Here is a 26,853-nt window from a genome sequence, read left to right as displayed (position 1 = left end):
CCAATCCCGTTAAGGAATAAATCACTCTACGCGAATCAGTGGAAAAATCCGTTTAAAACAGCCTAATTCAAAAGATAGAAGCCAAAAAAGTAAATTGCGCAGCACGATCAGAGAGCCACTGACACTTTCGGCACTATTTTAGAAAAACGCACTCTCGAAACCGTAAAAAAATATCCAATCCCGTTAAGGAATAGATCACTCTACGCGAATCAGTGGAAAAATCCGATTCAAATTGCCTAATTCAAAAGATAGAAGCCAAAAAAGTAAATTGCCTCGCACGATCTGAGAGCCACTGACACCTTCGGCACTGTTTCTCGAAAACGCACGCTCGGAATCGAGAAAAAATATCCGATTCCGTTAAGGGAAAAATTACCCTACGCTGTTATGCCGAAAAAATCTAACCGAGAAGCCTAATTTCAGAAATATAGGCGAATAAAGTATATTGTGGAGAGCGATTTCACTGGCATCTGCGTTTCTGTTGCTTTGGTACATATATGCACCTTCAATTGTAATATAATTGCCCTACTGGTTCGAGAGCAGCCTATTCTATGCAGTAGTTATGAAATATTCTAATCTAAAATTAAAATTTAGAATGTAAAAGAGATAATACATAACTATGTTGCAATGGAATGTCAAGATCGAAGAAAAATTGAAAAAACTATTAAAAAGCTGTCTATTCAGAGTAATGTTGATCAAATATTCCAACGAACTGTCGAAATCTAGAATCTTCTATAGCCGATAATAACGGACAATGCGGTAGTATCATAGGATACGGCACTCACGCTCACGGCACTTTATTTCCCACGTGTATCGTTATACAATTTACACTATGTAACATAACTTTTTTTCACATGTAGTATATTACCACCGTAGAAATGTTCACAGTTAGTAATCCTGAACTTCATAAAGTAATTAAGACGTCAATCAACGATATCACTACTTCACGAAACGTTCTGAGATTTAATGTTTTATTTTGACGCGGGAGAATATTGCACGATGTTACTGTTATGCCCGCTTGCCGCCAACTGGAAGTTGACTGCAACCGGATGTGCTAGGTATTTTTGTAGCGGGAAAATGTTGCATCTTTGAAATAGCTACGTGATAAAGTATCGATGTAAAATATCAAACGATGCCTCTTATATTTAATAACGTCAATGATGCAAATATAGATATATTTCTGTAGCGAAAAATTCCAAATTTCTATTATTAATTTTTGAACTGAAATTATTAGCTATTCCATTATACTAATGGAAAGACAAACCATTACTATCTTCGGCAATGGTGCAAGCACTCTATGCAATAATCACCAATAATGAATTAAATACCAATGAATTCATATCCAGACTTATATTAGAAGGCTCGCTGAGGCTGTGTCTTCACGATGCAATTACAAAAGTTGTTGAATTAATTATAGACGAACATTAAGTCACAGATGAAAGCGAGTGATTTTGCTCTTGGTAAAAAGAAAATGAAACTACGATGGTTATACATTTATGTACCTTTTATTCACTTTGGAAGTTTCACATATACACGTTAATTATTATCAACATAATTCTTCGTTTCTTTTTTTCTATCATTCAATTTATTTTTTATCCTTTCCTTCATTACTTGGAAAATATAAATATAAGATAATCAATGAAAAATTCTACCTTCTATAAAATAGTTATAATGTAAACAATAAACTAACTCTTTCTTTTTATTTATAACTTCTAATTCTTCTTAAGTTTTTACTTCATCATCACTTTCCCAATCGCTATTACAGACTTTTTTCCTTTTCTTATTTGGAGGTCCAGGTGGTTCAACAGCTGGTTGTGAGCTTTATTTTGGATCAGTTAAATGATCATGATCTGATTTGCCCTTACCACTAAACTTTTTATTTAATATCACAGATTCTTCATCATCTTCCTCTGCTTCTTTACCAAATGATAAAAGATTGAAGTCTCTGTAACAAAATTTTTCATTACAAAGAATAATACTATCAGGCCTAAATTCTGCAAACATGTATGATTTTTACTTTACCACTGCTGTTTTAGTTTTTGATCTGTCCTTTACTTCTGCACTTTTCTGTACTATTATTCTTGGTACAATATCAGAAAATGGATTGTTCAATATTTTAGTTTTTATCAATCTTGGAGGATAAAGTAGTCCATCATTCTACAAAAAAGGAGGAAATATTATACTGATATCAATTCTTTTTCTATTTTCTTGTAAACGTTAAATTTACCTCATCGACAAGTGCTTCTTCACGTTTAAACATGTTATATATAGATTCTCCAGTAACTTTACCAAAGATTGTATGTTTATTCTGCAATTCTGGTGTAGAACTAAAAATAAAGAAGAATTGGGAACTATTGTCATCTTTTCCAGCATAAGCCATAGCAATTAAAACTCATGGACGAAAACATAATCTTGTATAAAATTTGTCCTAAAACACATATATCCAATAATTATTTTTCAATAAAAAAGCAATTCATTTTATTTTTAAATATAGTCTCACCTTAAATGGTTCTCCATATATTTTACCACCTTCTCCTGTACCTGTGAGATCACCACCTTGTGTATGAAATATAAGGTCATGGTAATAACCTTCCACACATAATTGTATAAAATTTCTACATGTCTTTGGAGTTTCTTTTGCCCGTAATTCTAACTCAATATCACCAACAGTTGTTTTCATTGTAACCTAGTTATGACAAATATATTAGCTTTATTAATGTAAAATACTTTTAAAATCAAATTTATCGAAATTTATTATTTATTATTGTAATTCAAATTAGAAGTTATTTAATATATTAATATAGAAATTTAGAAAATAAATATAGTATATATATTTTTAAAAACGGATACACAATCAATGAAATATTATAAAATGATACTTATTACTTTACCCTTAGTGGCTGGCTCTTGCATATAAATATTACTCATGCTTGTAAGTCTCCTACAATAAAAAAAATCCTTCGTCAATAATATTTCATATCAAATCTCTAGTCATCTATAAATCAGTCAACCAAATGGTTCTTATCTCGAAAAATCATCAGCAGGTAAGACATACCTTTTACCTCCTTTTGACATTTGCTTTATTGGCCCAATAAAGTCCATGCTCTGCCACAGCTCCATTATTCTTGCTGCTTTTATATTTTCCAAGTTCCCATAGATATTTCTACACATTTTTGCCTTAATGCAACATTTACACAGTATATTTAAGTTATCTTTATCTTTAATAACTATTACCACTTGTTCATTCTCCATCTCTTCAATGAAACCCATATTTCCATGTCGATGCCACACATTTTTCTCTGTTGATACATAAGCAGCCTCTTTTCTCTTTCTTGATTCCGCATAATATGCATTCCCTCTTCTCACTTCTTTCATTCGAGCCTCGCTCTTTTCCTTATATGCCTCAACCCCATCATTCTGAAATATAACATATTAGTACTATTCAACGACATTTCTCTATGTAAGGGCTTAGATTTAATTTTCTACATTTATCATTTAGCAACATTCAGACTCTATATCTGATTTATCTTTACCTTTCATAACTATTACCAAGTATTCATTCTCCATCTCTTCATTGATCCTTATATTAATATGTCCTTGCCATGCATTCTTCTCTGTTGAAACATATGCTGCCCCTTTTTTGTTTCTTGATTCCGCATAATATGTGTTTCCTCTTCTCACTCCTTTTATTCGAACTTAACACATTAGCGATGATCACTGACTTTGACCACTGATATTAATATTTATTCAGGTCAGGAATACAACATACCTTTCAATCTCACTGTATTCTCCATATCTTTTTGTTATAAGAGGCCATTACCTACATTAATTCTATTCCTTTTTGTCTGCCTAAACCAGCGTCATTTTCTGAATCTTTATTTGACCATCAACGATTTCTGTCTTGTATGTCATATGGCTACCGCACCTAGAATCCAATAGACGTATCATACTTTACATATTTGTATCGCTGCTTTAATTTTTTCTCACTATAAAATATAATTCTTGGCATGTATGCTGATGATATTCCATGAGTCCAATAATCAAGCTCTGCTATCACTAATGAAAGGTGGGAAAACAGTGGCTCGTAACTTACGCTATTTAATTACAACTAAAGGTTATGTTAATACAAATACTTACATGTTTTTCGTAATGCAGGCACAACTGCATGGACACAACAATGCTTCCGGCGTCTGTTTGCAATTTTTTCTCATTTCCTATGCATTCTCCTGTTCACTTGAAGAAAAATTAACAAATCACTCAATTTCTGTGATTAACTCATGAAATTTTATAATTGCGTTGTGAAGGCGTACCTTTGCATATTTGTCGTCTTCCAGATAAAGAAATGAATGCTGATTGCCTAATTAAAATCGCTGTTGGGGCTGAATTTTTTAAAGAATGTAGAAAACTTTATGATTTCATTTATTAAAATATATTAAAATATATTCGGAGCACATAACCAGAGTTAGTAATCTATTCGAGTAACATCAGAGCCATCTGTGAGGTTAGACTCGAAGCTCGAGTCCCGCAACGAGATCGGCAGTGGAAAATTCACTAATTACTGAATATTGGTGATTAATTTACGAACTTTTATAATTGCATCGTAAAGCCAGATCCTTCAAGAACTTTCCAATATATTTTTCGAAATAAATTTATCCCTAATTAATTAATTATTAATAATTATTCTGCGCAGTGTTTGAATTGTTGTCGAAGACGCCATTGGTTTTTCATTAATTACTATCCTCTACGCAATTAATTTATGAAACTTTATGCACTCGTTAGATAGACAATGTTCTTGCGAATCTTCTCATATAACTTTTGATCACATTTTGCTTCTAGTTTCGTTTAGTAATAAATATTTTCACGGAAGGTCGTGATGGTCGCCGTTACGAAATCATAGACGCCATAAAACAAAAATTAATAACTAACAATTTAGAGTTAAATTCTTTACGAAAATTATATAAGAATGTAGCCTGAAGTTCCAGCTTTGCAATGAAATTATAAAAGTTCACAAATTGTTTACGGAAATTGAGTAATTAATAATTTTTCACTGCCGGAGCCATTCTATCCTTTTCTATCCCCTCTCTGTCCTTGTCTACCACGTGACCAGCACATCGTCGACCTCCTTGCCTATCCTATATTCCTATCACTTTTGGAGCATTTGGAGCCAAATAATAGATGGCGCTGATCGAAACTGCCGAATGAAAAACCACGTGACCCGTTGGGCGGGAGAAACAAAACAATAAAAGGACATAAATAAGTATAACACATTTTTCTTCCTTCTCTTTACTCTCTTAAAAGCCAGACGAACATGAAGTCACAGATGAAGATGCGTTGTTTTATTCTTGGTAAAAAGAAAACGAAACTTCAATTGTTATATGCTTAGGTACTTTTTATTCACTTTGAAAGTTTTACATATACATGTTAATTGTTAACGACATAATAAACAATGACATATAGACATTAGAATCTGAATAGATGTCCGTATCACGGACGGTTTCGAGAAAAAGATGTTTCGTAATACATATCACCTAATAATTATCATTACAATGACCATATATATATGTACAATATTTATAAACATATGATAAATGATTCTATTCAAATACATGAGTTATCCTAATAATTCTTGATATCTCTTATCGTGCATCTTCTCGGCTTTCTCCTGTGCTACACTAATAAGGAGTTTTTTATTCCCTATTCATTTTCCTTTATATTCTTATCATCTTCAGCATCACCTATTTTATAATTTTGTACTTTCCTCGGTTCCTTTTTTGTATCTCTCAATGTATTTTTTATCCTTTTCTTCATTGCTCTGAAAATATAAATATAAGAGACAGTCAATAAAAATTCCTACTTTCTATAACATAGTTATAATGTAAACAATAAACTAACTCTTTCTCTTTCTTTACAACTTCTAATTCTTCTTGAGTTTTTACTTCGTCGTCACTTTCCCAATCGCTACTGCGGCCTTCCTTCCTTTTTTTATTTGCAAGTCCAGATGGTTCAACAGCTGTTTGTGAGCTTAATTTTGGATCAGTTAAATGATCATGAGCTGATTTGCCCTTACCAGTAAACTTTTTATTTAATATCACAGATTCTTCTTCATCTTCCTTTGCTTCTCCACCAAATGATAAAAGATTCAAATCTCTGTAACACAATTTTTCGTTGTAAAGAACAATACTATCAGGACTAAATTCTGCAAACATATATGATTTTTACTTTACTGCTGCTGTTTTAGTTTTTTAACTGTTCTTTACTTCTTCACTTTCCTGTACTATTATTCTTGGTATAATATCAGAAAATGGATTGTTCAATATTATAGTTTTTATCAATCTTGGAGGATAAAGTGGTCTATCATTCTACAAAAAAGGGGAAATATTATATTTATATCAATTATTGATATATTTTCTTGTAAACATTAAATTTACCTCATTTACAAGTGCTTCTTCGAGTTTAAGCATACTATATATAGATTCTCCAGTAGCTCTACCAGAAATTGTATGCTTATTCTGCAAATCTGGTGTAGAACTAAGAATAAAGAAGTATTGGGAACCATTGTCATCTTTCTAGCATTAACCATAGCAATTAAATCTCGTCGACAAAAACGTAATCGTGTATGAAATTCGTCCTAAAACATATATATCCAATAATTATTTTTCGATAAAAAAGGAATTCATTTTATTTTTAAATATAGTCTCACTTTTAATGGTTCTCCATATATTTTACCACCTTCTCCTGTACCCGTGGAATCACCACCTTGTGTTATGAATCCTTTGATAATTCTATGAAAGATAGTGTCACCCTAATAACCTTCCATAGATAACTGTATGAAATTTCTACATGCCTTTGGAGTTTCTTTTGCCCATAATTCTAACTCAACATCACCAACAGTTGTTTTCATTACAACCTAGTTATAAGAAATACATTAGTTTGATTAATGTAAAATACCTTTAAAATCAAATTTATTAAAATTTATTATTTACTATTGTAATTCAAGTTAGAAATTATTTAATATATTAATATAGAAATTTAGAAAGTAAATATTGTATATAGGTTAAATTTTTAAAAACAGATATACAATCCATGGAAGTATTATTAAATGATACTTATTACTTTACCTTTAGTGGCTGGCTTTTGCATATAAATATTACTCATGTTTGTAAGTCTCCTATAATAAAAAAAGTCCTTCATCAATAATATTTCATATTAAATCTTTAGTCATTTATAAATCAGTCAACCAAATGGTTCTTTGCTCGAATAATCATCAGTGGGTAACAGGTACCTTTTATCTGCTTTTAATGTTGACTTCATTGGTCCAATCAATTCTATGTGCCACAGCCCAATTATTCCTGCCGCTTTTACAGTTTCCAAGTTCTTATAGATATTTCTACACATTTGTGCCTTAATGCAACATTTACAGTCTATATTCAATTTATCTTTAACATTTATAACTCTTACCAAGTATTCATTCTCCATCTCTTCAATGATCCTCAAATTTGCATGTCGATGCCACACATTTTTCTCTGTTGATACATATGCTGCCTCCTTTCTGTTTCTTGATACCGCATAATATGCGTTTCCTCTTCTCACTGCCTTCATTCGAACTTCTCCCTTTTCTTTATATACCTTAGCTCCATCATTCTGAAACTTAATATGTTAGCTATGATCAGTAACTTTGACTACTGATATTAATTTTTGACTCACTGATTCATTTAGATCATGAATACAACATACCTTTCAATCTCACTGTATTCTCCATATATTGTTGTTAGAAGAGGCCATCACCTAAATTAATTGTATTCCTTTTTGTCTGCCTAAACCATCTCCATTTTCTGAATCTTTATTTGACCCTCAAAGATTTTTATCTTGTATGACATATAGTTAATCAATCTACAATCCAATAGACATATACTTTACATATTTGTATTGCTGCTTCAATTTTTTCTTGCTATAAAGTATAATTCTTGGCATCTACGCTGATGATATTCCATGAGTCCAATATTTTTCTATTGTTGCACGTGCCTGTTTACTTCAATAGAATATTGTCTCCTAACAACCGGGCTCTGCTATCACTAATGAAAGATGGAAAAGCAATGCTTTATATCTTACACCATGTGTTTACAACTGAGTTATGTTATGTTATGTTAAGGTTATGTTAATACAAATACTTACATTCTTTTTGTGATGCAGGCACACCTGCATGGACACAACAATGCTTCCGACGTTTGTTTGCAATATTTTCTCATTTTCCATGCACTCTCCTGTTCATTTGGAGAAAAATTAATAAATCGCTCAATTTCTGTGGTTAATTTATGAAACTTTATTATTGCGTTGTAAAGGCGTACCTTTGCATATTTGTCGTCTGCCAGGTAAAGAAATGAATGCTGTTTGTCTAATTAAAACCGCTGTTTCGGCTGAATTTATTAAAGAATGTAGAAAACTTTATGATTTTATTTATTAAAATAAATTAAAATATATTAGGTGCACGTAACCAGAGTTAGTAAACTATTTGCGAAACTATTCCAAAGTCATAGGTGGCGCTGATCGCAGGCGGTAAAATTTGTATTCGAACTGGATACTAGAAATCAATTCGACAGTAAAAAATTAATAAATTGCCAAGTTTTTGTAATTAATTCATGAAAATTTATAGCTGCACAGCAAAGTTGGAATTATAGGCAACATTCTTATAGGATGTTTAATTTAATAATTAATACTTACATGAGCGATAGGTTTTGTATTTCCTGTAGTAAACAAGATTGCTATAGAAAAGTATTTTTCTTACATAATATTATTATTTTGTAATAAATATAAACTAGCATAAGGAAGCGTAAAGAATAAATTTTTTTATTAAGAAACTTTATTTATAATTGTGTATTTACAATGTTTTCATAGGCGAAAAATAAAAACAAAACAAAAAATATATTTAAAAGAATTATCAAAACTATGGACGGGAATCGAACCCCGGTCCTCCAGTATATCAATTCTCGATCGTCCATGATTTTACATCATCTCCAACAATTCTCTAGACAATACTTTTTCTACTTTGCAGTACATTTTAATAATTTTACTTACCTCATACTTACCTTGTACTTACCTTCCCTTACTTGCAATTCCTCCCCTTACTTACCTTAATCCCTCTTCATTTAAATATCATTTAAACAGATATTGCCCACTCTCTATTTTCAAATTCCAAAGGGAACATTGAAAATTTACAAGAGGTAGGAAATATCCTAAACTTTGTGCGCAGCTCTTAGCTTGGTATCGATTCCCAAAAATTATTCTTTGGAAAACGATACCAATTACCAGGTCTCACCACGTGGAGGTGGCTACGCATCGAGACCCGACATGCGCCCTAGTGGCGCAGCCTGCTGGTGCTACCTGTATCAAAGGTACCCTAATCTAACTTGGAGCGAATTAAGTTAAAGTGACTCTACTGACACTTTATTTTATTTCGTGTCTTACAAAGGGAACTTCGATTCGGTATACTGAAACTCTACTGTCGCAACGCTAAGATATTTTCAAGTTCCCATAAAAATAGGGAATGAAATATCAAACACGCGAGCAAATAGAAAATCGCGACGCGCCCGAACGAGTTCGCGATTATTCGAAAGACCGACTAGCCTAGGCGATGTACTCCCGTGTACAGAGATAACTTCATACCTCGGCACCCTCCCGATCGGGCCTAGCTCAATTCCAGTCACTGTCGCACTCGCCAAGACTTACACGTGGACCAAGGATAGTCCCTGAACCAATGAAACTTCTAGTGTCAACGCGAGGGCCCTGCTGGGCGGTTGCCGGCCAAGACAGACACTTCGCATCCCAGCCACACGGGGTAGAACTTAATCATCCCTGTGGTCTAACCGTAGATGGTACTAGTCCGTCAGCTAGCATGTGCCCGAGCCCCAGTCGCGTACGACTTAGGCAGCGGACCGCCTCGTCGAGGTCAGAAGACGCACTGATCCGAGGGGGTCACCCTGGAACCCGATGCATGACGAGATTGACAGTGGCTGGAAATGAGTGTCGGAGATGAGTCGTGAGAATGACTTATAAAGCATGAAGTTGTCGAGTACACGAGAGGACGTCGCGTAGGCTAGTCGGTATTTAAGAACGATGGCGATTATCGCGAGATCAATTATGTTCCGTATGGTAAAAGAGAGGGGTGAGAGGAGAAAGATAGCCAATTTATATATTTCGCTCGAAGATAGATAGTTTACCTTTGAACAGGTATCGCGCACATGAAACTTAGTCTAGGAATCTATCTTATCTGCTTATAACTACTTAGGTCTAAACGCACGCATCCCGCGTCGTCCAACGATGTTTTGAAAAACTTGATAACCTAAAAAGGAAGTATATACACCTGGAAGGAAAATATATAAACCTGAAAGGAAACGGATTAGTAACAGGAAAGAAAATGAAAACGAAACTAATATAAACCACAAAGATAAATCAAGTGAAAGGAACTACCTAACGATAAGATATAAACAACCAAACGATGAGACAGAAACAAACCAACGATGAGACATTCGAACATTATACGAAATATTCGAATTCTCAAATAAAGATAAATAGAAATGGAAAAATAAAATCTGAAAGTCGAAAAAATAATTAATCCCTGAAAAAAGAAAAAATAATTAAATCCTGAAAAAGAAAGTAATTAATAACTGAAAGGAAAAAAATATTATTAGTAAATTATTTAATGGGGTGGGATGTGGGTGGGGTGGCTAGCCCAACCACCTTTCGGACCTCCACCCCTTCCGCGCACAAAAAAATTTAGATCTTACACATCTGAAGTCGAACCGACAAATACCTTGATTATCCGCGCGTCGCCCTTTGTATGGTCCCCGATCGACCGAACATTAACGAAAATTTCCGAACTTTACCGATTCCATTAATTGTTACTTATCCGCTTTAATAGCCAATAATATATAAATTTTAAAAGTTTTATTATAAATGTACATTGTGGACAATTTGCTGTTAACAATATTAATTTGTTATTAACAATAAGTGTAATAATTTATAAACTTTTTGTAAATTATATGTACATTTTAATAGAACTACGTCATAAGTTGAAGTAATAACCAGTAATTTATTAATTTTTTCACTTTTATTATAAATTCACATTGTGAACAATTTGTTATTAACAATATAAATTTGTTACTATAATAATTTATAAACTGTATTATTGCTTTTACAGTATAAATTTCCATGATGCATTTATGTTAAGTATTTTTATGCTTTAAGCAATTTGTCATTAACAGTTTTAATTTGTTATTGATGATAAATGTAATAATTTATACATTTTTCATAAACTATAACTGCATTTGTTCTTCCATAGGATAAATTTCCAAGATACTTATGTACATGTATATCAAAATATTTTTACTTCCTCCGCATTTTTGTCTAAAATGAAGTATTGCGTAGATAGTAAAAACGTTACGAGATTCATTTTCATCTTAAAAGTTAGGTGAGAGTTTATTTTTTAACAACTTTATATTAAAAAGTCATTCGCATTTATGTATCGAATAACGAAACTGTTTCAAATTACAAGTAATTTAGAGAAATTTCTTATAATTTTGCGATTAGTATAAAAAAGTACATAAAAATATATACATGTCATGGATATAAGAAATGAGATCTACTGCATGATGATTTCGGTACTGATTACGCGTGACTACAGCCTGGATGAAGCTAAGTGCGCGAACAATGGCTACGTGGCGGAAAAATTTCGTTTACAAATTCCCGCTATATATTTTACGGTTCTATCAACATTGAGCATCATCCTAATATTGTTTCTGAATGGATGCTTCTTCAGAAAAACCTATGAAATACGCTACTGTATAGCAAATTCGTGTCAAATAAAGAACTTTTTGTGAAAATTTAAGAATACTACGTGGAAAGTACACTCGGCGTCAAATAATTATAATTATGGACACTGATAAACTCGGAAAACTCTAATCTAACTTTTCAGACAGGCATAAACCTGCTAACTTTTTTAGTTTTCGTATTATCCTTCATTTTAGCCAAAAATCGCGTCTTTTTAGAAAAATCCACATTTTTTGAAAACTGAGAGTGATATTCGATTACGGATTCGTTTTCAGGAAAGTAAACTCTACAATAACCGCCTAATTGATATTAAAAATTAGAGGAAAAGTTAAAATTTGTAGTACAGTCTAATCTATCTATTAATTCCCAATTCTCAAATCAGAGAAAGAAATTAATCATTCTTTTCTCATAAGTAAGGAAAATTGTGGTTACATAAAGCTGAGGTAGAGAAAATGGATTGAGCGGGAGTAGTAATTTAAAGATACTGAGTTATATACCAGAAGTCTCCGGTAGCCGGAAGCGTGGAATCAAAACCGACAGAAAGGGAAAGGAATTCCTAACCTCAAAATGTCTCCGATCTTAAATCTTTGCATCCTCGCATACCGATCGCGATGGCTTCTAATGAGAATTTTTCTGAAAACACCGTCGGTCAATCGCATACAACACGAACGACCGACGTTTACTTGGAAAAAAATGTTTCCTTCGATGGAAAAGATCACGCGATCACTGAAAGTGGCAAACAAAAGTACTGGGAAAAAACTGGAAAGGATAACGAATGACAAAATACGAACGAAAAGCACCAACGACGATAGAAGAGCCAGATAAATAATGTATCTGCCGCGTAATCAGAGCTCTCGTTCTCGTTGCCACGAAAGGAACAGTAGGTCAGTCAAGAACGCACCTTAGTCCGAGATGTTTCACACACTCAGGACAGTGTAGCTTGACCTCCTACCATGATGTGACAAACACATGCTCTGACCAAATATTTCTACCGTCGAGATCTGACCAAAACCCAACCTACATCTAAATCACGTCTAATCCAAACATGACTCGATGCTAACCTAACCTAACATCCTGATTTACTACTGTGACAAACCCTATAGGAACCCTAACCTACAGTGGGTCAAGGAAGTATTGACACGTTATATTACAAAAAAATTCATGTAACCACTTTTGATTGTAATAAAAATTTGTGTACATGTAGAGTATAGTGAATTCTACGTAGAGGAATTTTTTTACTGCCCGAAAGTATTTTTAAGGGGGCCGAATAGGCCTTTGAAGTTTCATTTTTTCGTGCTCTGAATATAATTTCTTTCGGAATCTGTTTGTAATTTTATATTGTATATTTTATATTTTATATTGTTGATCGTGAAAGATAAAATTTTTAAACGAACCATCTAGGAAGTAATGTTCGATATATGGTTAATTATATATTAAATATTATTATAGTTAATTATATAATAAATATTAACTATTAAATGATATATGGTAAAAATGATTAACCGAAATTTACTTTCAGTTTAACCTAATTCAAACCTAAAATATATCTAACCAAGACTTAGACCAAAGCTACCATATCTAGATTGAATTTAACATGAGTTTCCCGTTTAAATCTAACACTTACTAATCCAAACTCGACCAAAGCCTAACTTTCCTAACCTGAAATCGATCCAAACCTAATACCACTGACCTAACTTACGCTTAACTCAAATCCTAGATGTTTATTTCAGATCTAGCCAGTTAGATTAGAACTAACAAGATTGCAAGATATCATGATCGTAAATAATTTTGTTTCTTAGAATTTCCTTATTGACTAATTATAAAACAATGAATATTCAAGTGAATAGCCATTTTTAAAACCGATATAACTACGAATTGGACGATGGATGAATTATTCACTACAGGTATAATTACAAATTACACGGTTGATGAATTATCTACCGACAAAGGAACATTGTTACAACCTCAATTGCCAGAGCAATTCTATCTACACGATCGTAAAGATAATCGACCTTCCTATTAACGCATCTAACGTACACAGCAAAGAAAATAAATAGAAGAAAATACCTTATTGCAGATTCATCCTCCATTTCCCATTTTTTAGTAAGAAAAATCCAACAAAAATCTTCAAGAGTTTACTTATGTGAGAGGAACCTTTATTTTTTATGGCGTCACCCTGCACCAAAATCTATTTTTGCTTCGAGGAAAATTGATAAGCTGGATGGTTCCTCGAAGTTAGACTGAATGTTACAATGGGCTAGTGTCATAGAGCCTATGGGAACCTTGCTGAAGGGTTCGCAGTTCACCGTGCAGCATACATCACAGAAAACCTTGTGCCCCCGTTTATACCATTGAGAAATTTAAAATGTAAAGAAGAGTAGAAGTTCTTGTTGAATATTATTAACGCCATCTTACCACACAAATGGTTAAATTTCAGAAAGTAGGTTAATTTTTCTCTTGATTGTGTGGAAACAATAAAGAACATATTTTTCAGTAATTATTTAGAAAATTGGGGGGGAGGGGTCTCACCGATTTCGATGATCTTTAAATATGTTGTAAAATTCAACATTTTGAAAAACTTATTCCTATGCATATATATTAGTGACTTTTCCTCAAAAAGTTAGGTACTAAACATTGAATTCTGTTTATACTTATGCATCTGTGACTCTGCATACGTGAGTCCACAATCGCCCCTTATCTCTTGTCTCTACAGATAACAGCATGGTGACCAACGACGAATAATGCATAAAGTGTCAAAAGAACCTAACACGAACTTAATCCATTAAATTAGTTACTAAGTACAATAGATAGGTTTAAGTAAGATTTGGGTTATGTTCTTTTATTCAAATAGACTAGTTAGTTGAGTTTCCAAGTGCACCCGTTATACGAGTTCATTATAGAAACCATAAACAATCGACTCAATGCGTGCACACATGCTGTCACAAATACGTAGCTATAAACAATATTCATTGCAGTAGTAGCAATAGCTTTTTGCATAAATTTTGAAAATTGAAGCCGAACGGCGGTTATGTACATAAGGAAAAGTTGTTCAAAATATTGATTTCTACAACATATTACAAAATCGTCGAAATTGGTGAGAGGCCCTCCTCCCCCTCCCCTTTTCTAAATGATTATAATATATAATTAATACTAGATAACACCAGACTGATAGCACACGTGATTACGTTTGCAGAATCGTAATTCAACGCTGGTAAATTCGATACGAATATCGAATATTGTGCTCGACATAAAAGTCCGAACAGATGAAACAATGATACCTTTCATTTTGAAAGACAGAAGATCCATATTGATATTTAATGGAAAAACGGATCAAGGACAGAGGAACGAAATAAAAACTTTAAATAACCTAATAAAACCCAACGATCACGCTAATCGTTTGGCATGTTAATTGATCTACTGCTGGTAGACGTCGAAGTAACTAACAAGAGTTGAAATGTGTTACACCAATTCATGGACTTGGAACAACCAAGTAAAATTAACGGAACTTCCCTATAAATAGGATATAACATTTTTAAATACCAGGTGCGTCTAGTTTGATTTAAAATATAAATGATGATCTTGGAATATGTATCAAGATACTCATCAAAATTCTTAACGATTCAGGAAGAGTGTATGAACACTCACTAGTTTATGTTCAGAACGAATGACCAAACTGAAGGTTATATTAAGAATTCTTTCAGTTGAAGCAAAAGTAAAAATAACATATTTAAGGTCCTCAATTGATGTCTCATTGTTCATCATAAAAGAAATAGATAAAAATGGAGATATTTACATGAGCCGGATGATAGCCGAGAATGAAATATTAACCCTTTGCATTCGACGATTTTTTCGCTACAGAAGAGTACAAATTCAAAAATTTTCTGCCATAAAACCGACGATATCCTCTAAAATATTAAATAAAAAATCATACAAAAATTAACACGTAGAATTATTTAATTTCAATATCTTGCACACTATTACATTATTTTAAATTTAATATGTTAATTAATATCGATCTTCAAAAGATCGATGACTGAAGATTGCCTTTCGAGTGCAAAGGGTTAAAATCCGATAAGTGCACTTTTTGTACAGCTATTTTATTCTCCATCAGTAATTTTCAATAAAAAAGTTTTAAAAGAAATCTTACGTGTATCATATCAACAGCTATTTAACCTGGAATATACCATTCCAACGATACCTTTCGTTCCTATGTATATCAATATTTTATTTCAATTTATTTTACCTGCATAGGTAATTGAAAGAGTAAAGTATATTTCACAGATGAACCCATGAAAGGGAGTTAAAGATATTTTTCTTAAGGAAGATCCATCAGACGAATTAGTCGTCCTTGATGACGCAAGCCGTTGAATGAAACGTGGATTAATCGCGTGAGAACGCTAGCAAGGACCTTCGCATCGTCGTAAGCGAACATCAGCTTCGTGGAAAAGAGGAATATCTTATTCTGTGAAAAAAGAAGGATATCATGAATAAGTATGAGCTTTTTCCAACATCTAATTTGAGTTTGAAATGTAAGAAATTAAGGATTCATATTCCACATTCAATCAAAATCAGCTGACTGCTCATTTTTCTTATAAATCTTCAACTTTGGACATCACAGAGCCTGTGGACTAGAGTAAGATAAATTATTTCCACAAATTAAGAGTCGAAGGCTTCTTCAAATATGGATATGCAAGAATTGCCATTGGGGCCAATATAGTCTTTAGAATGTATCAGAGACAAATCTGGCAAAAAAGAAGAAATTAAATAACAATAATAGTTAACCTTCTAACTTTTAGTTCAATTTGGTTTAACATCAGGGTTGAACTCAGCATGGTAGCTGAAAGATAAAGTGTCAGCAATATCAGCAAAGATATTGCAAATAGAAGCCTCGAGGAGCCTAGCTAAATAAGGTTATTCCTAGACAGTACTGACATTTATTTTGACTCGTATAGCATTGCAGCTGATGGCTACTTCGGTGAGTGACGTCATCGTTTCCGCAAACCTTGTTTTCCGAAGTAAAGGTTACATTGACATTCCGTACAGTCGTAAGATGAATAAAAGAGATTTGCGTATTTGTCCCACACTTAGCATTCGAAACGAATAATTTCAAATCTGGGAGAAAATTAAAAGAAACCTGTGAAATAATATTGTTTATCTTGTCCAATTTAATTGGAGATGTACAAATTGAAATAAAAATAACATTGTCTACTGTATGCTCACCAGGTTTCTGGTACAAAAACTCGAACGAATTAAGATAAGTAACGCCATCTAGGACACAAAGAAGATTTTATTCGCATCTCCCTTTAGTAATTGCGCAGGGCTTGGTTATGTAATAATAAATTCTGTAAACATCGTTTATCATGTGTCAGTGTCATGCAGTATCTAACTTTCTATTGTATGTGCAGTCATTCAGTTCCATCTCATTTTTCTGTAATTGTTAATACCATTACAATATAGAAAGAAGGAGTAAAATTAATTTTAAACATTTAAAAATTTTATTCCTAGTCTAAGCCTGACTCGAATGAAGCCTAAATCTAAGTATTATAGATCTAACCTAACTTAAACTTTAGTGTTTATTTTGCGAAATTCACAGATAGTGAAGTCTCTGGAAACGTTGGTAATATACGCAAAATTTCACTAACTCGAAGATAAGGGATTTTTAGTTTCTATTGTTGGACAAGTCGGCAACCAGACGAGAAAATGTAACAATACCCACAAACATTAACGTATAACACCGAACTGAAGTCGGAGTTCGCAAGCTGGAATTTTACCCTCGCACTGCTCTCTCGGAAAGCTCTCGCAACCGATCAACTAAATTCTTCTAACAACTTTAATCCGTATTAACAGCATGGTAAATACATAGAGTTTATTGTATTTATTTCGTGTATACTTGTAATTAACGCATAAAAATGATTCCAGATTGGTATAAGTGTTTCCATCTGATCTGCAAATCGGTTGATAAAACAGATTTATATTCCAGTAATCGTTCATCGGTAAACAAGCTACAAACTACAAGTAAACCACAGAAAAGTTTGATTTATACTACAGCTCACCAAAAAGTTGATTTTAAAGCTATATGCATTACTGTTAAAACAGCCAGCATGTATAATACTATTTTTTTTAATTTAAATTTGTGAAAATCATTATTTTTTAAGAAAAATGTAAGAAAAAGAAGATTAACGAAGTTTGAATATTTTCAACATACAACTAAATCTGATATTCTTCCTTGAATTAAGCAGCTTTCAACCAGGTATAGTAATACAGTATTCTATAGAACTAAAAATTCATGATCGTTCCATAGTTTGTGAATTAGATATACCGTGAACAAAATTCACGGAATTGTACGAGGTATGGTAACTTACAATTACAAAGAAGAATATCCTTTGTTACCATTTTGAAACATGCAAATATATATATTTGATTGATAATTAACATAGTCCAAATATAAGCTATTGGCGTAGGGGACGCCATTGTTACTACAGACTAACCCGTTATAAATGTCTGATTTGTAAAAAATTTTACAATCCTAATAAAAAATTTCTGTATTTGCATATATGAGAACTCATTCTTTCTTAAAAATCACAACAATACTTGAAAATTAATATTAGATTTAATTCATTTTAAAAATAATATTAAATAAATAAATTGATAATAATAGTAAGATAAAGGTTTCATCTTTACCGATGATAAATAATGAGTTTTTATGATAGATTCAAGAATAATTACGTGTCTTTAAATTATTCAGCAAGTTATATTTTCTACAAGACATAATCAACATACCTTTGTGCTGACGTATTAATTCAGATTATTTTTCATCTTTTTGGAAATTTTCTGTCTAGCACGTGCTTTTATTGTCAATATTTTCCTGTTTAATCACAATGGAATGCAACTGCAATCAAAAAGAATTAAATGCTTCTCTAGGTATACTTCGTAATAAGTTATAAACCAATAAAATATTTCGTAGAAAAGTATTTTTGATACAATTTATGAAGCTTTTTATATAAATATTTTAATGTATAAAATAATTAATTGCATAATAAATTTGAATAAACCGCTACTCAGTGGATAATTATTATTTCTACAATACCATTCGATGATATAATAGTCTTGCCAACTATATAACTTTACTAATTTAATATACTCATATATGCGTTACACTTTTAAAATGAAATTATAAATTAAGATTCCAATAAATTTATTTTAGATAATATAAAAAAAAAAGAATGATTAGAAAAAGTTTACTTTTCAATATTTCAACTACAAACATGTGATTATGACTCTGATGCATCATGAAGGTATATGCCACAGGTTAAGAATATGACATCATATAATGTGTTATTAAATTCATACCTAAATTTCCAAATCTAATAATGAATTGGACTTGTGCATAAAAATAGTCAACTATAGATCATAAAACTATTAATACGATCAATTTTAATAATCCATCTGACGATAAATATATCGATCGACAGTTTAAACCGTGTGTAAGGACCTTTAGATCAACGCCATTTTTAGGAGGTGTAGGTTGTTGTGTGGTGGAGGAAAGGTTGGGCCACGTAGTTACTTCATGGGAGAAGATTTAAATTTTGTGTCTACGTCATTAGGTTCCAAATTGTTCAATACTGTAAATATACGTTATACAGAGAAAAATGGTAAGTATTTCAGAAGTAAAGATAACGTAATCTAATAATTTTGTCACTTGCTCTTGTATACCTGTTTGTGCACCATTATAGCGGTAGTGGCGAAGAATTGCAGCAGTAATAACTGTATTCTACAATAAATAATTTTTACCTTATATTTATCGCATAAAAACACTGGATTTAAACAGTGTTCAACAATAAATTGTTCCATTTTTTGTTTGTTTCTCTTTTTTTATTTTTGACAGCTAACCATTTATGTAAATATGTATTGTAAATAATGAAAAAACCACGTGAAAAATACAATAGACATGGCTTGATATTATTATGATATATATCTTTCATATAATATTCTCAGTATAAAAATTTTGTCACATAAAACATATAATATAAATCTCTCAAATTGCATCATTATTTAAATAACTGACTGTTCTAACTTTTCTATTATTTTTTTATATTATGTAATGTATACTATATTTTAAATCATTCTGTCCTTGTAGCCACTAAGGTTAGATATCAAACGGAAACTAACTGCTCGATCAGACAGGGTGAAGTGTGTAGATCTTCATCCAACTGAATCATGGATGCTTTGTTCCTTGTATCAGGGAAATGTTAATATTTGGAATCATGAAAGTCAAATGTTGGTTAAAACATTTGAAGTATGTGATTTACCAGTTCGTACAGCCAAATTTGTACCACGTAAAAATTGGGTTGTCACTGGATCAGATGATATGCAAGTTAGAGTATTTAATTATAATACTTTGGAACGTGTGCATTCCTTTGAAGCACATAGTGACTATGTCAGATGCATTGCAGTGCATCCAACACAACCATTTATATTAACAAGTAGTGGTATGTATTAATTTAGCTATTATTTTTTAATAATGTGTTTATTTTCTTATTATTTTTATTTGCTTATTGCTTGATTATGTTTTACATTTACTTCTAGATGATATGTTAATTAAATTATGGAATTGGGAGAAAGCTTGGATAGCACAACAAGTATTTGAGGGACATACACACTATGTAATGCAAGTTGTATTCAATCCAAAAGATAATAACACATTCGCTAGTGCCTCATTAGATAGAACAGTGAAAGTATGGCAACTTGGATCTTCCACTGCTAATTTCACATTAGATGGTCATGAGAAAGGTGTAAATTGTGTTGATTACTATCATGGTGGAGATAAACCATATTTGATATCAGGTGCAGATGATAAATATGTAAAAATCTGGGATTATCAAAATAAAACGTGTGTACAGACATTGGAGGGACACACGCAGAATATTTGCGCTGTATGTTTTCACCCAGAATTACCCATCATCCTTACTGGCTCCGAAGATGGAACAGTTCGAATATGGCATGCTGGGACATATAGACTGGAATCTTCCCTTAATTATGGTTTCGAAAGAGTATGGACAATCTCTTGTTTGCGGGGTTCTAACAATGTTGCGATTGGTTATGATGAGGGTAGTGTTATATTAAAAGTTGGTAGAGAGGAACCTGCTGTTTCTATGGATTCACTGGGTGGCAAAATTGTTTGGGCAAAGCACAGCGACATACAGCAAGTAAACTTAAAAGCTTTAGGCGAGGAAACACAAGATGGAGAGAGACTTCCATTGGCAGTTAAAGACATGGGTGCCTGTGAAATTTATCCACAGACTATTCAGCATAATCCAAATGGAAGATTCTTAGTAGTTTGTGGAGATGGGGAGTACATTATTTACACATCTATGGCTCTAAGAAATAAAGCTTTTGGTCAAGCAGCAGAATTCATCTGGGCAGCTGATTCCAGTCAGTACGCTGTTAGAGAAAGTAATACTACAGTAAAAGTTTTCAAGAATTTTAAGGAAAAGAAGAGTTTTAAGCCTGATTTTGGTGCAGATGGTACACATAATTATTCTTTCTTATATCTTCGTATTTCGTTAATTTACAATTTTTTTTGACTGTTTAATTGTTTTCGATTATACAGGTATTTTTGGTGGATTTTTATTGGGCGTTTCTTCTGGATCCGGACTATCATTCTTTGACTGGGACACTCTAAAATTAGTTCGTCGTATAGATATTCAACCAACACACGTTTATTGGGCTGAAAATGCCTCTCTGGTAGCATTAGCCACCTCTGATCAATACTTCATTTTAAAATATTGCGCCGATGTTGTTGCAAATGCTCCAGAAAATTCAGAAGATATCGAAGATGCTTTCGAGGTTTTTGTCATTTAAGTTATTAAACCTAACCCAAACCATATAATAGAAAAACTAACATTCTAAAATTTTTTAATATAATACAGATGATAGCTGAAATGAGTGAAGTTGTCAAAACTGGTCTTTGGGTCGGTGACTGTTTCATCTACACAAATAGCGTAAATCGAGTGAACTACTTCGTCGGTGGGGAAGTTGTAACTGTATCACACTTGGATAGACCAATGTATCTTCTTGGATATGTCCCGAGGGATAACAGATTGTATTTATGCGACAAGGAGCTATCAGTTATCTCGTATTCATTATTGTTATCCGTATTGGAATATCAGACTGCCGTTATGCGAAAAGATTTTGAAACAGCGGATAGAGTTCTTCCCACAGTGCCCAAGGAACATCGAACGCGAGTGGCACATTTCTTGGAGAAACAAGTTTGTATTCTTAAAGAAATTTATTTTTTAGAATTTTTTGTAACAGAATTAATATATTTTAGGGTTTCAAAGAACAAGCGTTAGCGGTGTCTACAGATCCGGAACACAGGTTTGAATTAGCTTTAGCGTTAGGAGATCTTATAACAGCACATTCACTTGCCAAGGAAGCGAATAGCCAGCAAAAATGGCGGCAGTTAGCGTCTCTTGCTACACAAAAAGGAAAACTGTGCCTAGCACAAGAATGTTTGCATCAAGCGCAAGATTTCGGAGGACTCTTGTTACTCGCTACCAGCACAGGAAATGCAAGTATGATTGAGAAACTTGGCATGGATGCTGATGATACGGGCAAGAACAACATTTCGTTCTTATCATATTTCATTCTTGGAGACCTCGACAAGTGCGTGGATATTCTCATAAAAACGAATAGGATTCCAGAGGCTGCATTCTTTGCAAGAACGTATGCTCCTAGTAAAATTTCATCAATTGTAAAATTATGGAAGGAAAAGCTGTCTACCGTGAGTAAAAAAGCCGGACAAAGCTTAGCCGACCCTGAACAATATGAAAATCTATTCCCTGGATATAGAGAATCTCTGAAAGTTGAACAGTTCCTCGTGGAAGAGAGCAAGAAGAAAATTCCGGCATCTGCATTCCCGACGGTCCAAGTAAGAAGAGATATATATTTAGTCATAATTTATATTACATATACATACACTACGCATATGCACATATGTTTTAAACATATTAAATTTTATATTGGTGATTTCTTTTCTTCCTTCCTCTTTTTCTTCTTTTTTTTTTTTATTTGCTATAAATATATGAAACGTTTAATTTTTTCAAGTTCGAAGTTCGACATATCATAAAACACAAAATACATACAGTTAGTGCAATTTTAATTATGTAGTGAAAATTTTTTCAATTTCATGTGTTCACGATAGCCCAATATTGATCGGAAACCATTCGAGGAAATACTAGCTGCTGAGCAGGCAAATCGATTTACCTATAAACCCGGTGCAAATATTACTAATGACACAGAAGTACCAGCAACCGAGGTTATAACGAATAGGTTACAAGATCTTGATATTGGTAAGATAATTCCATCATCTACAGGAACATTGAATGTGCCTGAAAAAATCACGAAGACCGTCAGCAACTCCAGGCCCCTAACTATTGATGAAGATGATCTGGATCTCGATATCGAAATTGATGATACTATAGACACTACTGTAAGTTCATTGTGTTACTACCATTATGTGTTTTTCCTATTTCTTTTTCTTTTCTTCATGCAACATTTTTTACCTTGTGCATGCTGTCCGTACATAAGATCTTCTAACACACAAAGTAAGTGTACATACATAAAAGTGCATTTACTTTCTCTTTTACTTTCCATCAATGTAATTATACCGTGGATTAGAGTTCTATCAACCGTGATATTAAAATTATAACGGACAATCGATACACGAATCGAGGTTAAACGGAAGAAAAATAAGGGGTAGAAGGAACAAAAGGGGGTAACTAGACGATGCCTTAATACCCTTAAATACAGGCATGTAATTCTAGAAGGGTATTGTATTACTAAACAGTCTGAAACTAAGCGTGGAACAAAACACGCGCATCTACAGCGTGTGTATGCGTGACGATATATCGATCTTGACCGATGTATGTGAACACGTTCCACCTATCGAGTAGAGCGAACACTGCGGTAAATAGAGCAAAAGAAAAGTGAAACACATGCGGAAATAAAAAGAAAAAAGAAATGATGGAAGGTATGTGAAAGTGCAGGATTCCGAAACTTTTGTTTCGAGATAAAAATCGATAGCCGTATTTTAAGAAATCATATTTTCTTTCTTTGTATGTTTTTTTTTTTATAAACATCAAGTATTAAGATTCTTGAGTCATCAGCAAATGTGAGGGAGTTGTGGGGATCATAAAGTTTGTTGAACTTTGCGCCAGTCGCGGTTCATTCTCTTTACAACCTTATTGCCATAACATTCAAGCCTCTTTGTATACCTTTTCTTTCGTTTATATTGTTTTATCACGCTTTCCTCTTTCAGATAGCAAATAATTCTCTCACAGAATTACCACATATCCTTATCATATTGTACTCATTGTTTATTGAGTATTAACAATAATAAAATAAAATTTTTATCAATCGTAAATCATTTCTTTTTCTAGACATAATTACCATTAAATGTTTATCATCTAAATTATCGTTTGAGTACTCAGTTAATAAAAAAAAAATAACGATTTGATATGGCAACTATAAAGAATTCGTTTTTTGTTTCAGGGTGTTAGTCTTGATGACGACCTCCTCGAGGAAGATTAGCCCGTCGATTGGAAGCTAAGTAGCGTGCACATCGCACGTGCAATTTTCATTCTTCTGTCAATCATTCCCCACGAGCCGACCAGAATCGTTTAGAGTCAAGTATTAAAAAAAAGGAAATCGTCGAAGAACATTTTGGTAATTATATAAATTAGAATATATTTCATCGATTTCAATAATTTTGTATGTTTTAAAAATCAACGTTTCTAACAACTTTCCTTAATACAGGTTACCTTTGCTTGGCTTTTATTTCCGAGATATTCATACAAAATTTTTGCTACTATAGGATTGAAGTTTGTCTACACTTATACATCCGTGACAGCGTATGAGTAAGCTTAGAATCACTATTTATTTACTCTTCTTATAAACACATCATGGCAATCATTATGTATCAAAGATGAACTTGTTAAAAAGATATCTTTTCGTGGATTTTTAAACGCTCATTTATATCACCCCACGCGATACGCTTTGTCACGTTATGATTTACATAACCTAATCGTACCTAAAATTACTTTTAAACTTTACAAATTCGTCTTCTGTTCGTGTCTGCATAAACAACAGATAAGTGGTGACCACATACTAACGCACACACTGCCACGAAAGTATATGTATGCCTAGGCAGAATTCAATGCTATAGTAGTAAAAGTTTCTTGGGAATATTTCGAAGATGAAGGGTGAACGAGAGTAACATGTACTAAGAAAAGTTCTTCGAACTGTTGATTTCTACAATGTATTAAAAAGTCATCAAAATCGGTGAAGTATATTCTAATCTAAAAATTATCAACATTTTTGTGCGCGAGTGTTTTTATCATGCACAATATTCAGCCTGTGCACGCAGACTTTACCCATGTACCGAGAATTATATATATTGTAATATAACAAAACGTTCGCATAAGTTTCCATCTGTTTCTTTTCGATCGTTACCTTACCCTAACATACCTTTTTTTTATCGATGCTTGAGAACTTAGAAAATATATAAATACATTGTTAATATAACAAAATAGTTCAATAAAACTTCATCTTTATTTCATTTTATACATAAATATCTTTATAGCTCCTTTACATTGTGAGCAATAAAAAATAAAGAAGGTGTTTATAATTTGAGAACTAGTTCACATTAAATTTCGAATTTATTCTCAATGTCCTAATGGAAGAGTATATCTCCTTTGAATGACGTCACCATTATCCACAACTTTTTTTACGCTGAGTAAGCTTTCTAATAAAGGATCCTAAAATAATCCAAACACCTAGTAAGTCAGAAACACGTTAACTCTCCCTGAAACCCGAATAGTCGACAATTTTCATGCACACGTACGTGTCGTGAGCGACTGTAGAAAGAGAAGGAGTTACATTTTGCATGACTGGTACGTGCTTCGAGGTTTCCCAGCACAGCATGCGCTCGACGAAGACTAACTATTGTATTCCATCTCTATTTTCATCTTATATTGGTATACTTGCGTGGCGCTTAAATCTTACTAATTTGTTTGTAAAAAAATACTAAATGGAAGTTATTATACTGCGTAAGGATTAACAAAAACATTAAAATCTCGAAAAAAAGTAATGGTACATTTTCTCTGGAAAGAGATTCTACTGCTGTAAGATCTTACATCATTTTTAAGAGAAGGTTAGAAACGTTTGTAACAATAATACGAAACCGATTTTTTTGCATTTCTCTTTTATTTTCATTAATTGTAAACCAAAATAGACATAGTAGATAACATGGCTAAAAATTGTAACTACTGTATTCTCTTTTTATTAAAAATTTTATATTTATTTCCGAGTCTTTTTTTGCATTTTTGTTATTTTTATGGTTCAGAACAGATGAGAGACCGCACGTCTGGATAACAAGAGACGGCCACGAGGACGGATTAATCGCGTGTAAATTTACGCGACACCAGGAGAACCCGGTGCAACAGGCTGAAAAACGATGGAGGAGTAGGTGGAGACAGAGAAAGACGAGGGAATGGGGCGGAAAGATAGCCGCGCGCGTCGTTTCGAAAATAGAATCGGCTACGTTGACACTCTGCTACAAATTGTCCGCGTCGTTATGCTCTTTGTAAAAGCCAAGCGCTCCTCTCTCTCTGGGTGCTCGTCGCTGGAATACCTTGCGATTTTTACGTTCCGATCTCTGTCCTTTGACTAATCGATCATTGAAAATTAGAAACATGTATAAATGAAGTCTGAAAAGAATTATTCGAGAATAATTAAGTTATAGGTTAACAAATTAATATTGACATTATTATAACAATATATTCTAACAGAAAATTAAAATAGGTTATAAATTAATATCTTTAAAGAGTTTGTAAAGAGTTAGCTTTTACATTAATAATTTGATTAACGAAAAAATTAAGATAATTGTACATTTCTTCCTTCTGTGTTCTAAATGGGAAGAGGTATATCGATTCGACTAGTCCAAGTGGTAGAATATCTAGAATATAATTAACT

The 26,853-nt window shown here is 32.8% G+C and overlaps 1 protein-coding gene and 1 pseudogene across 2 annotated transcripts; one reads left to right on the top strand and one right to left on the bottom strand.

Annotated features, from left to right (window-relative positions):
- Window positions 1-16,378: 16,378 nt before the first annotated feature.
- Window positions 16,379-19,108, bottom strand: LOC108553969 (uncharacterized; annotated as a pseudogene).
- Window positions 19,109-19,286: 178 nt separating this feature from the next.
- Window positions 19,287-25,337, top strand: beta'COP (coatomer subunit beta'). Of its 2 annotated transcripts, none has more exons than XM_017909111.1 (9): window positions 19,287-19,472; window positions 19,958-20,309; window positions 20,407-21,345; window positions 21,431-21,666; window positions 21,750-22,088; window positions 22,151-22,750; window positions 23,024-23,311; window positions 24,373-24,546; window positions 24,637-25,337. In XM_017909111.1, the coding sequence occupies exons 1-8, from the start codon at window positions 19,470-19,472 to the stop codon at window positions 24,409-24,411; spliced, it is 2,796 nt and encodes a 931-aa protein (XP_017764600.1). In that variant the 5' UTR covers window positions 19,287-19,469; the 3' UTR covers window positions 24,412-24,546; window positions 24,637-25,337. The 2 variants fall into 2 exon arrangements, with proteins under 2 accessions (XP_017764600.1, XP_017764601.1); XM_017909112.1 differs by lacking the exon at window positions 19,287-19,472 and adding an exon at window positions 19,561-19,577.
- Window positions 25,338-26,853: the final 1,516 nt, after the last annotated feature.

The sequence above is a fragment of the Eufriesea mexicana genome, unplaced genomic scaffold, assembly GCF_001483705.2.
Source record: "Eufriesea mexicana isolate 0111107269 unplaced genomic scaffold, ASM148370v2 scaffold14589, whole genome shotgun sequence".
NCBI lineage: Eukaryota > Metazoa > Arthropoda > Insecta > Hymenoptera > Apidae > Eufriesea > Eufriesea mexicana.
Note: the sequence above shows the minus strand (reverse complement) of the source record. Positions and strands in the feature narration are given on the sequence as shown.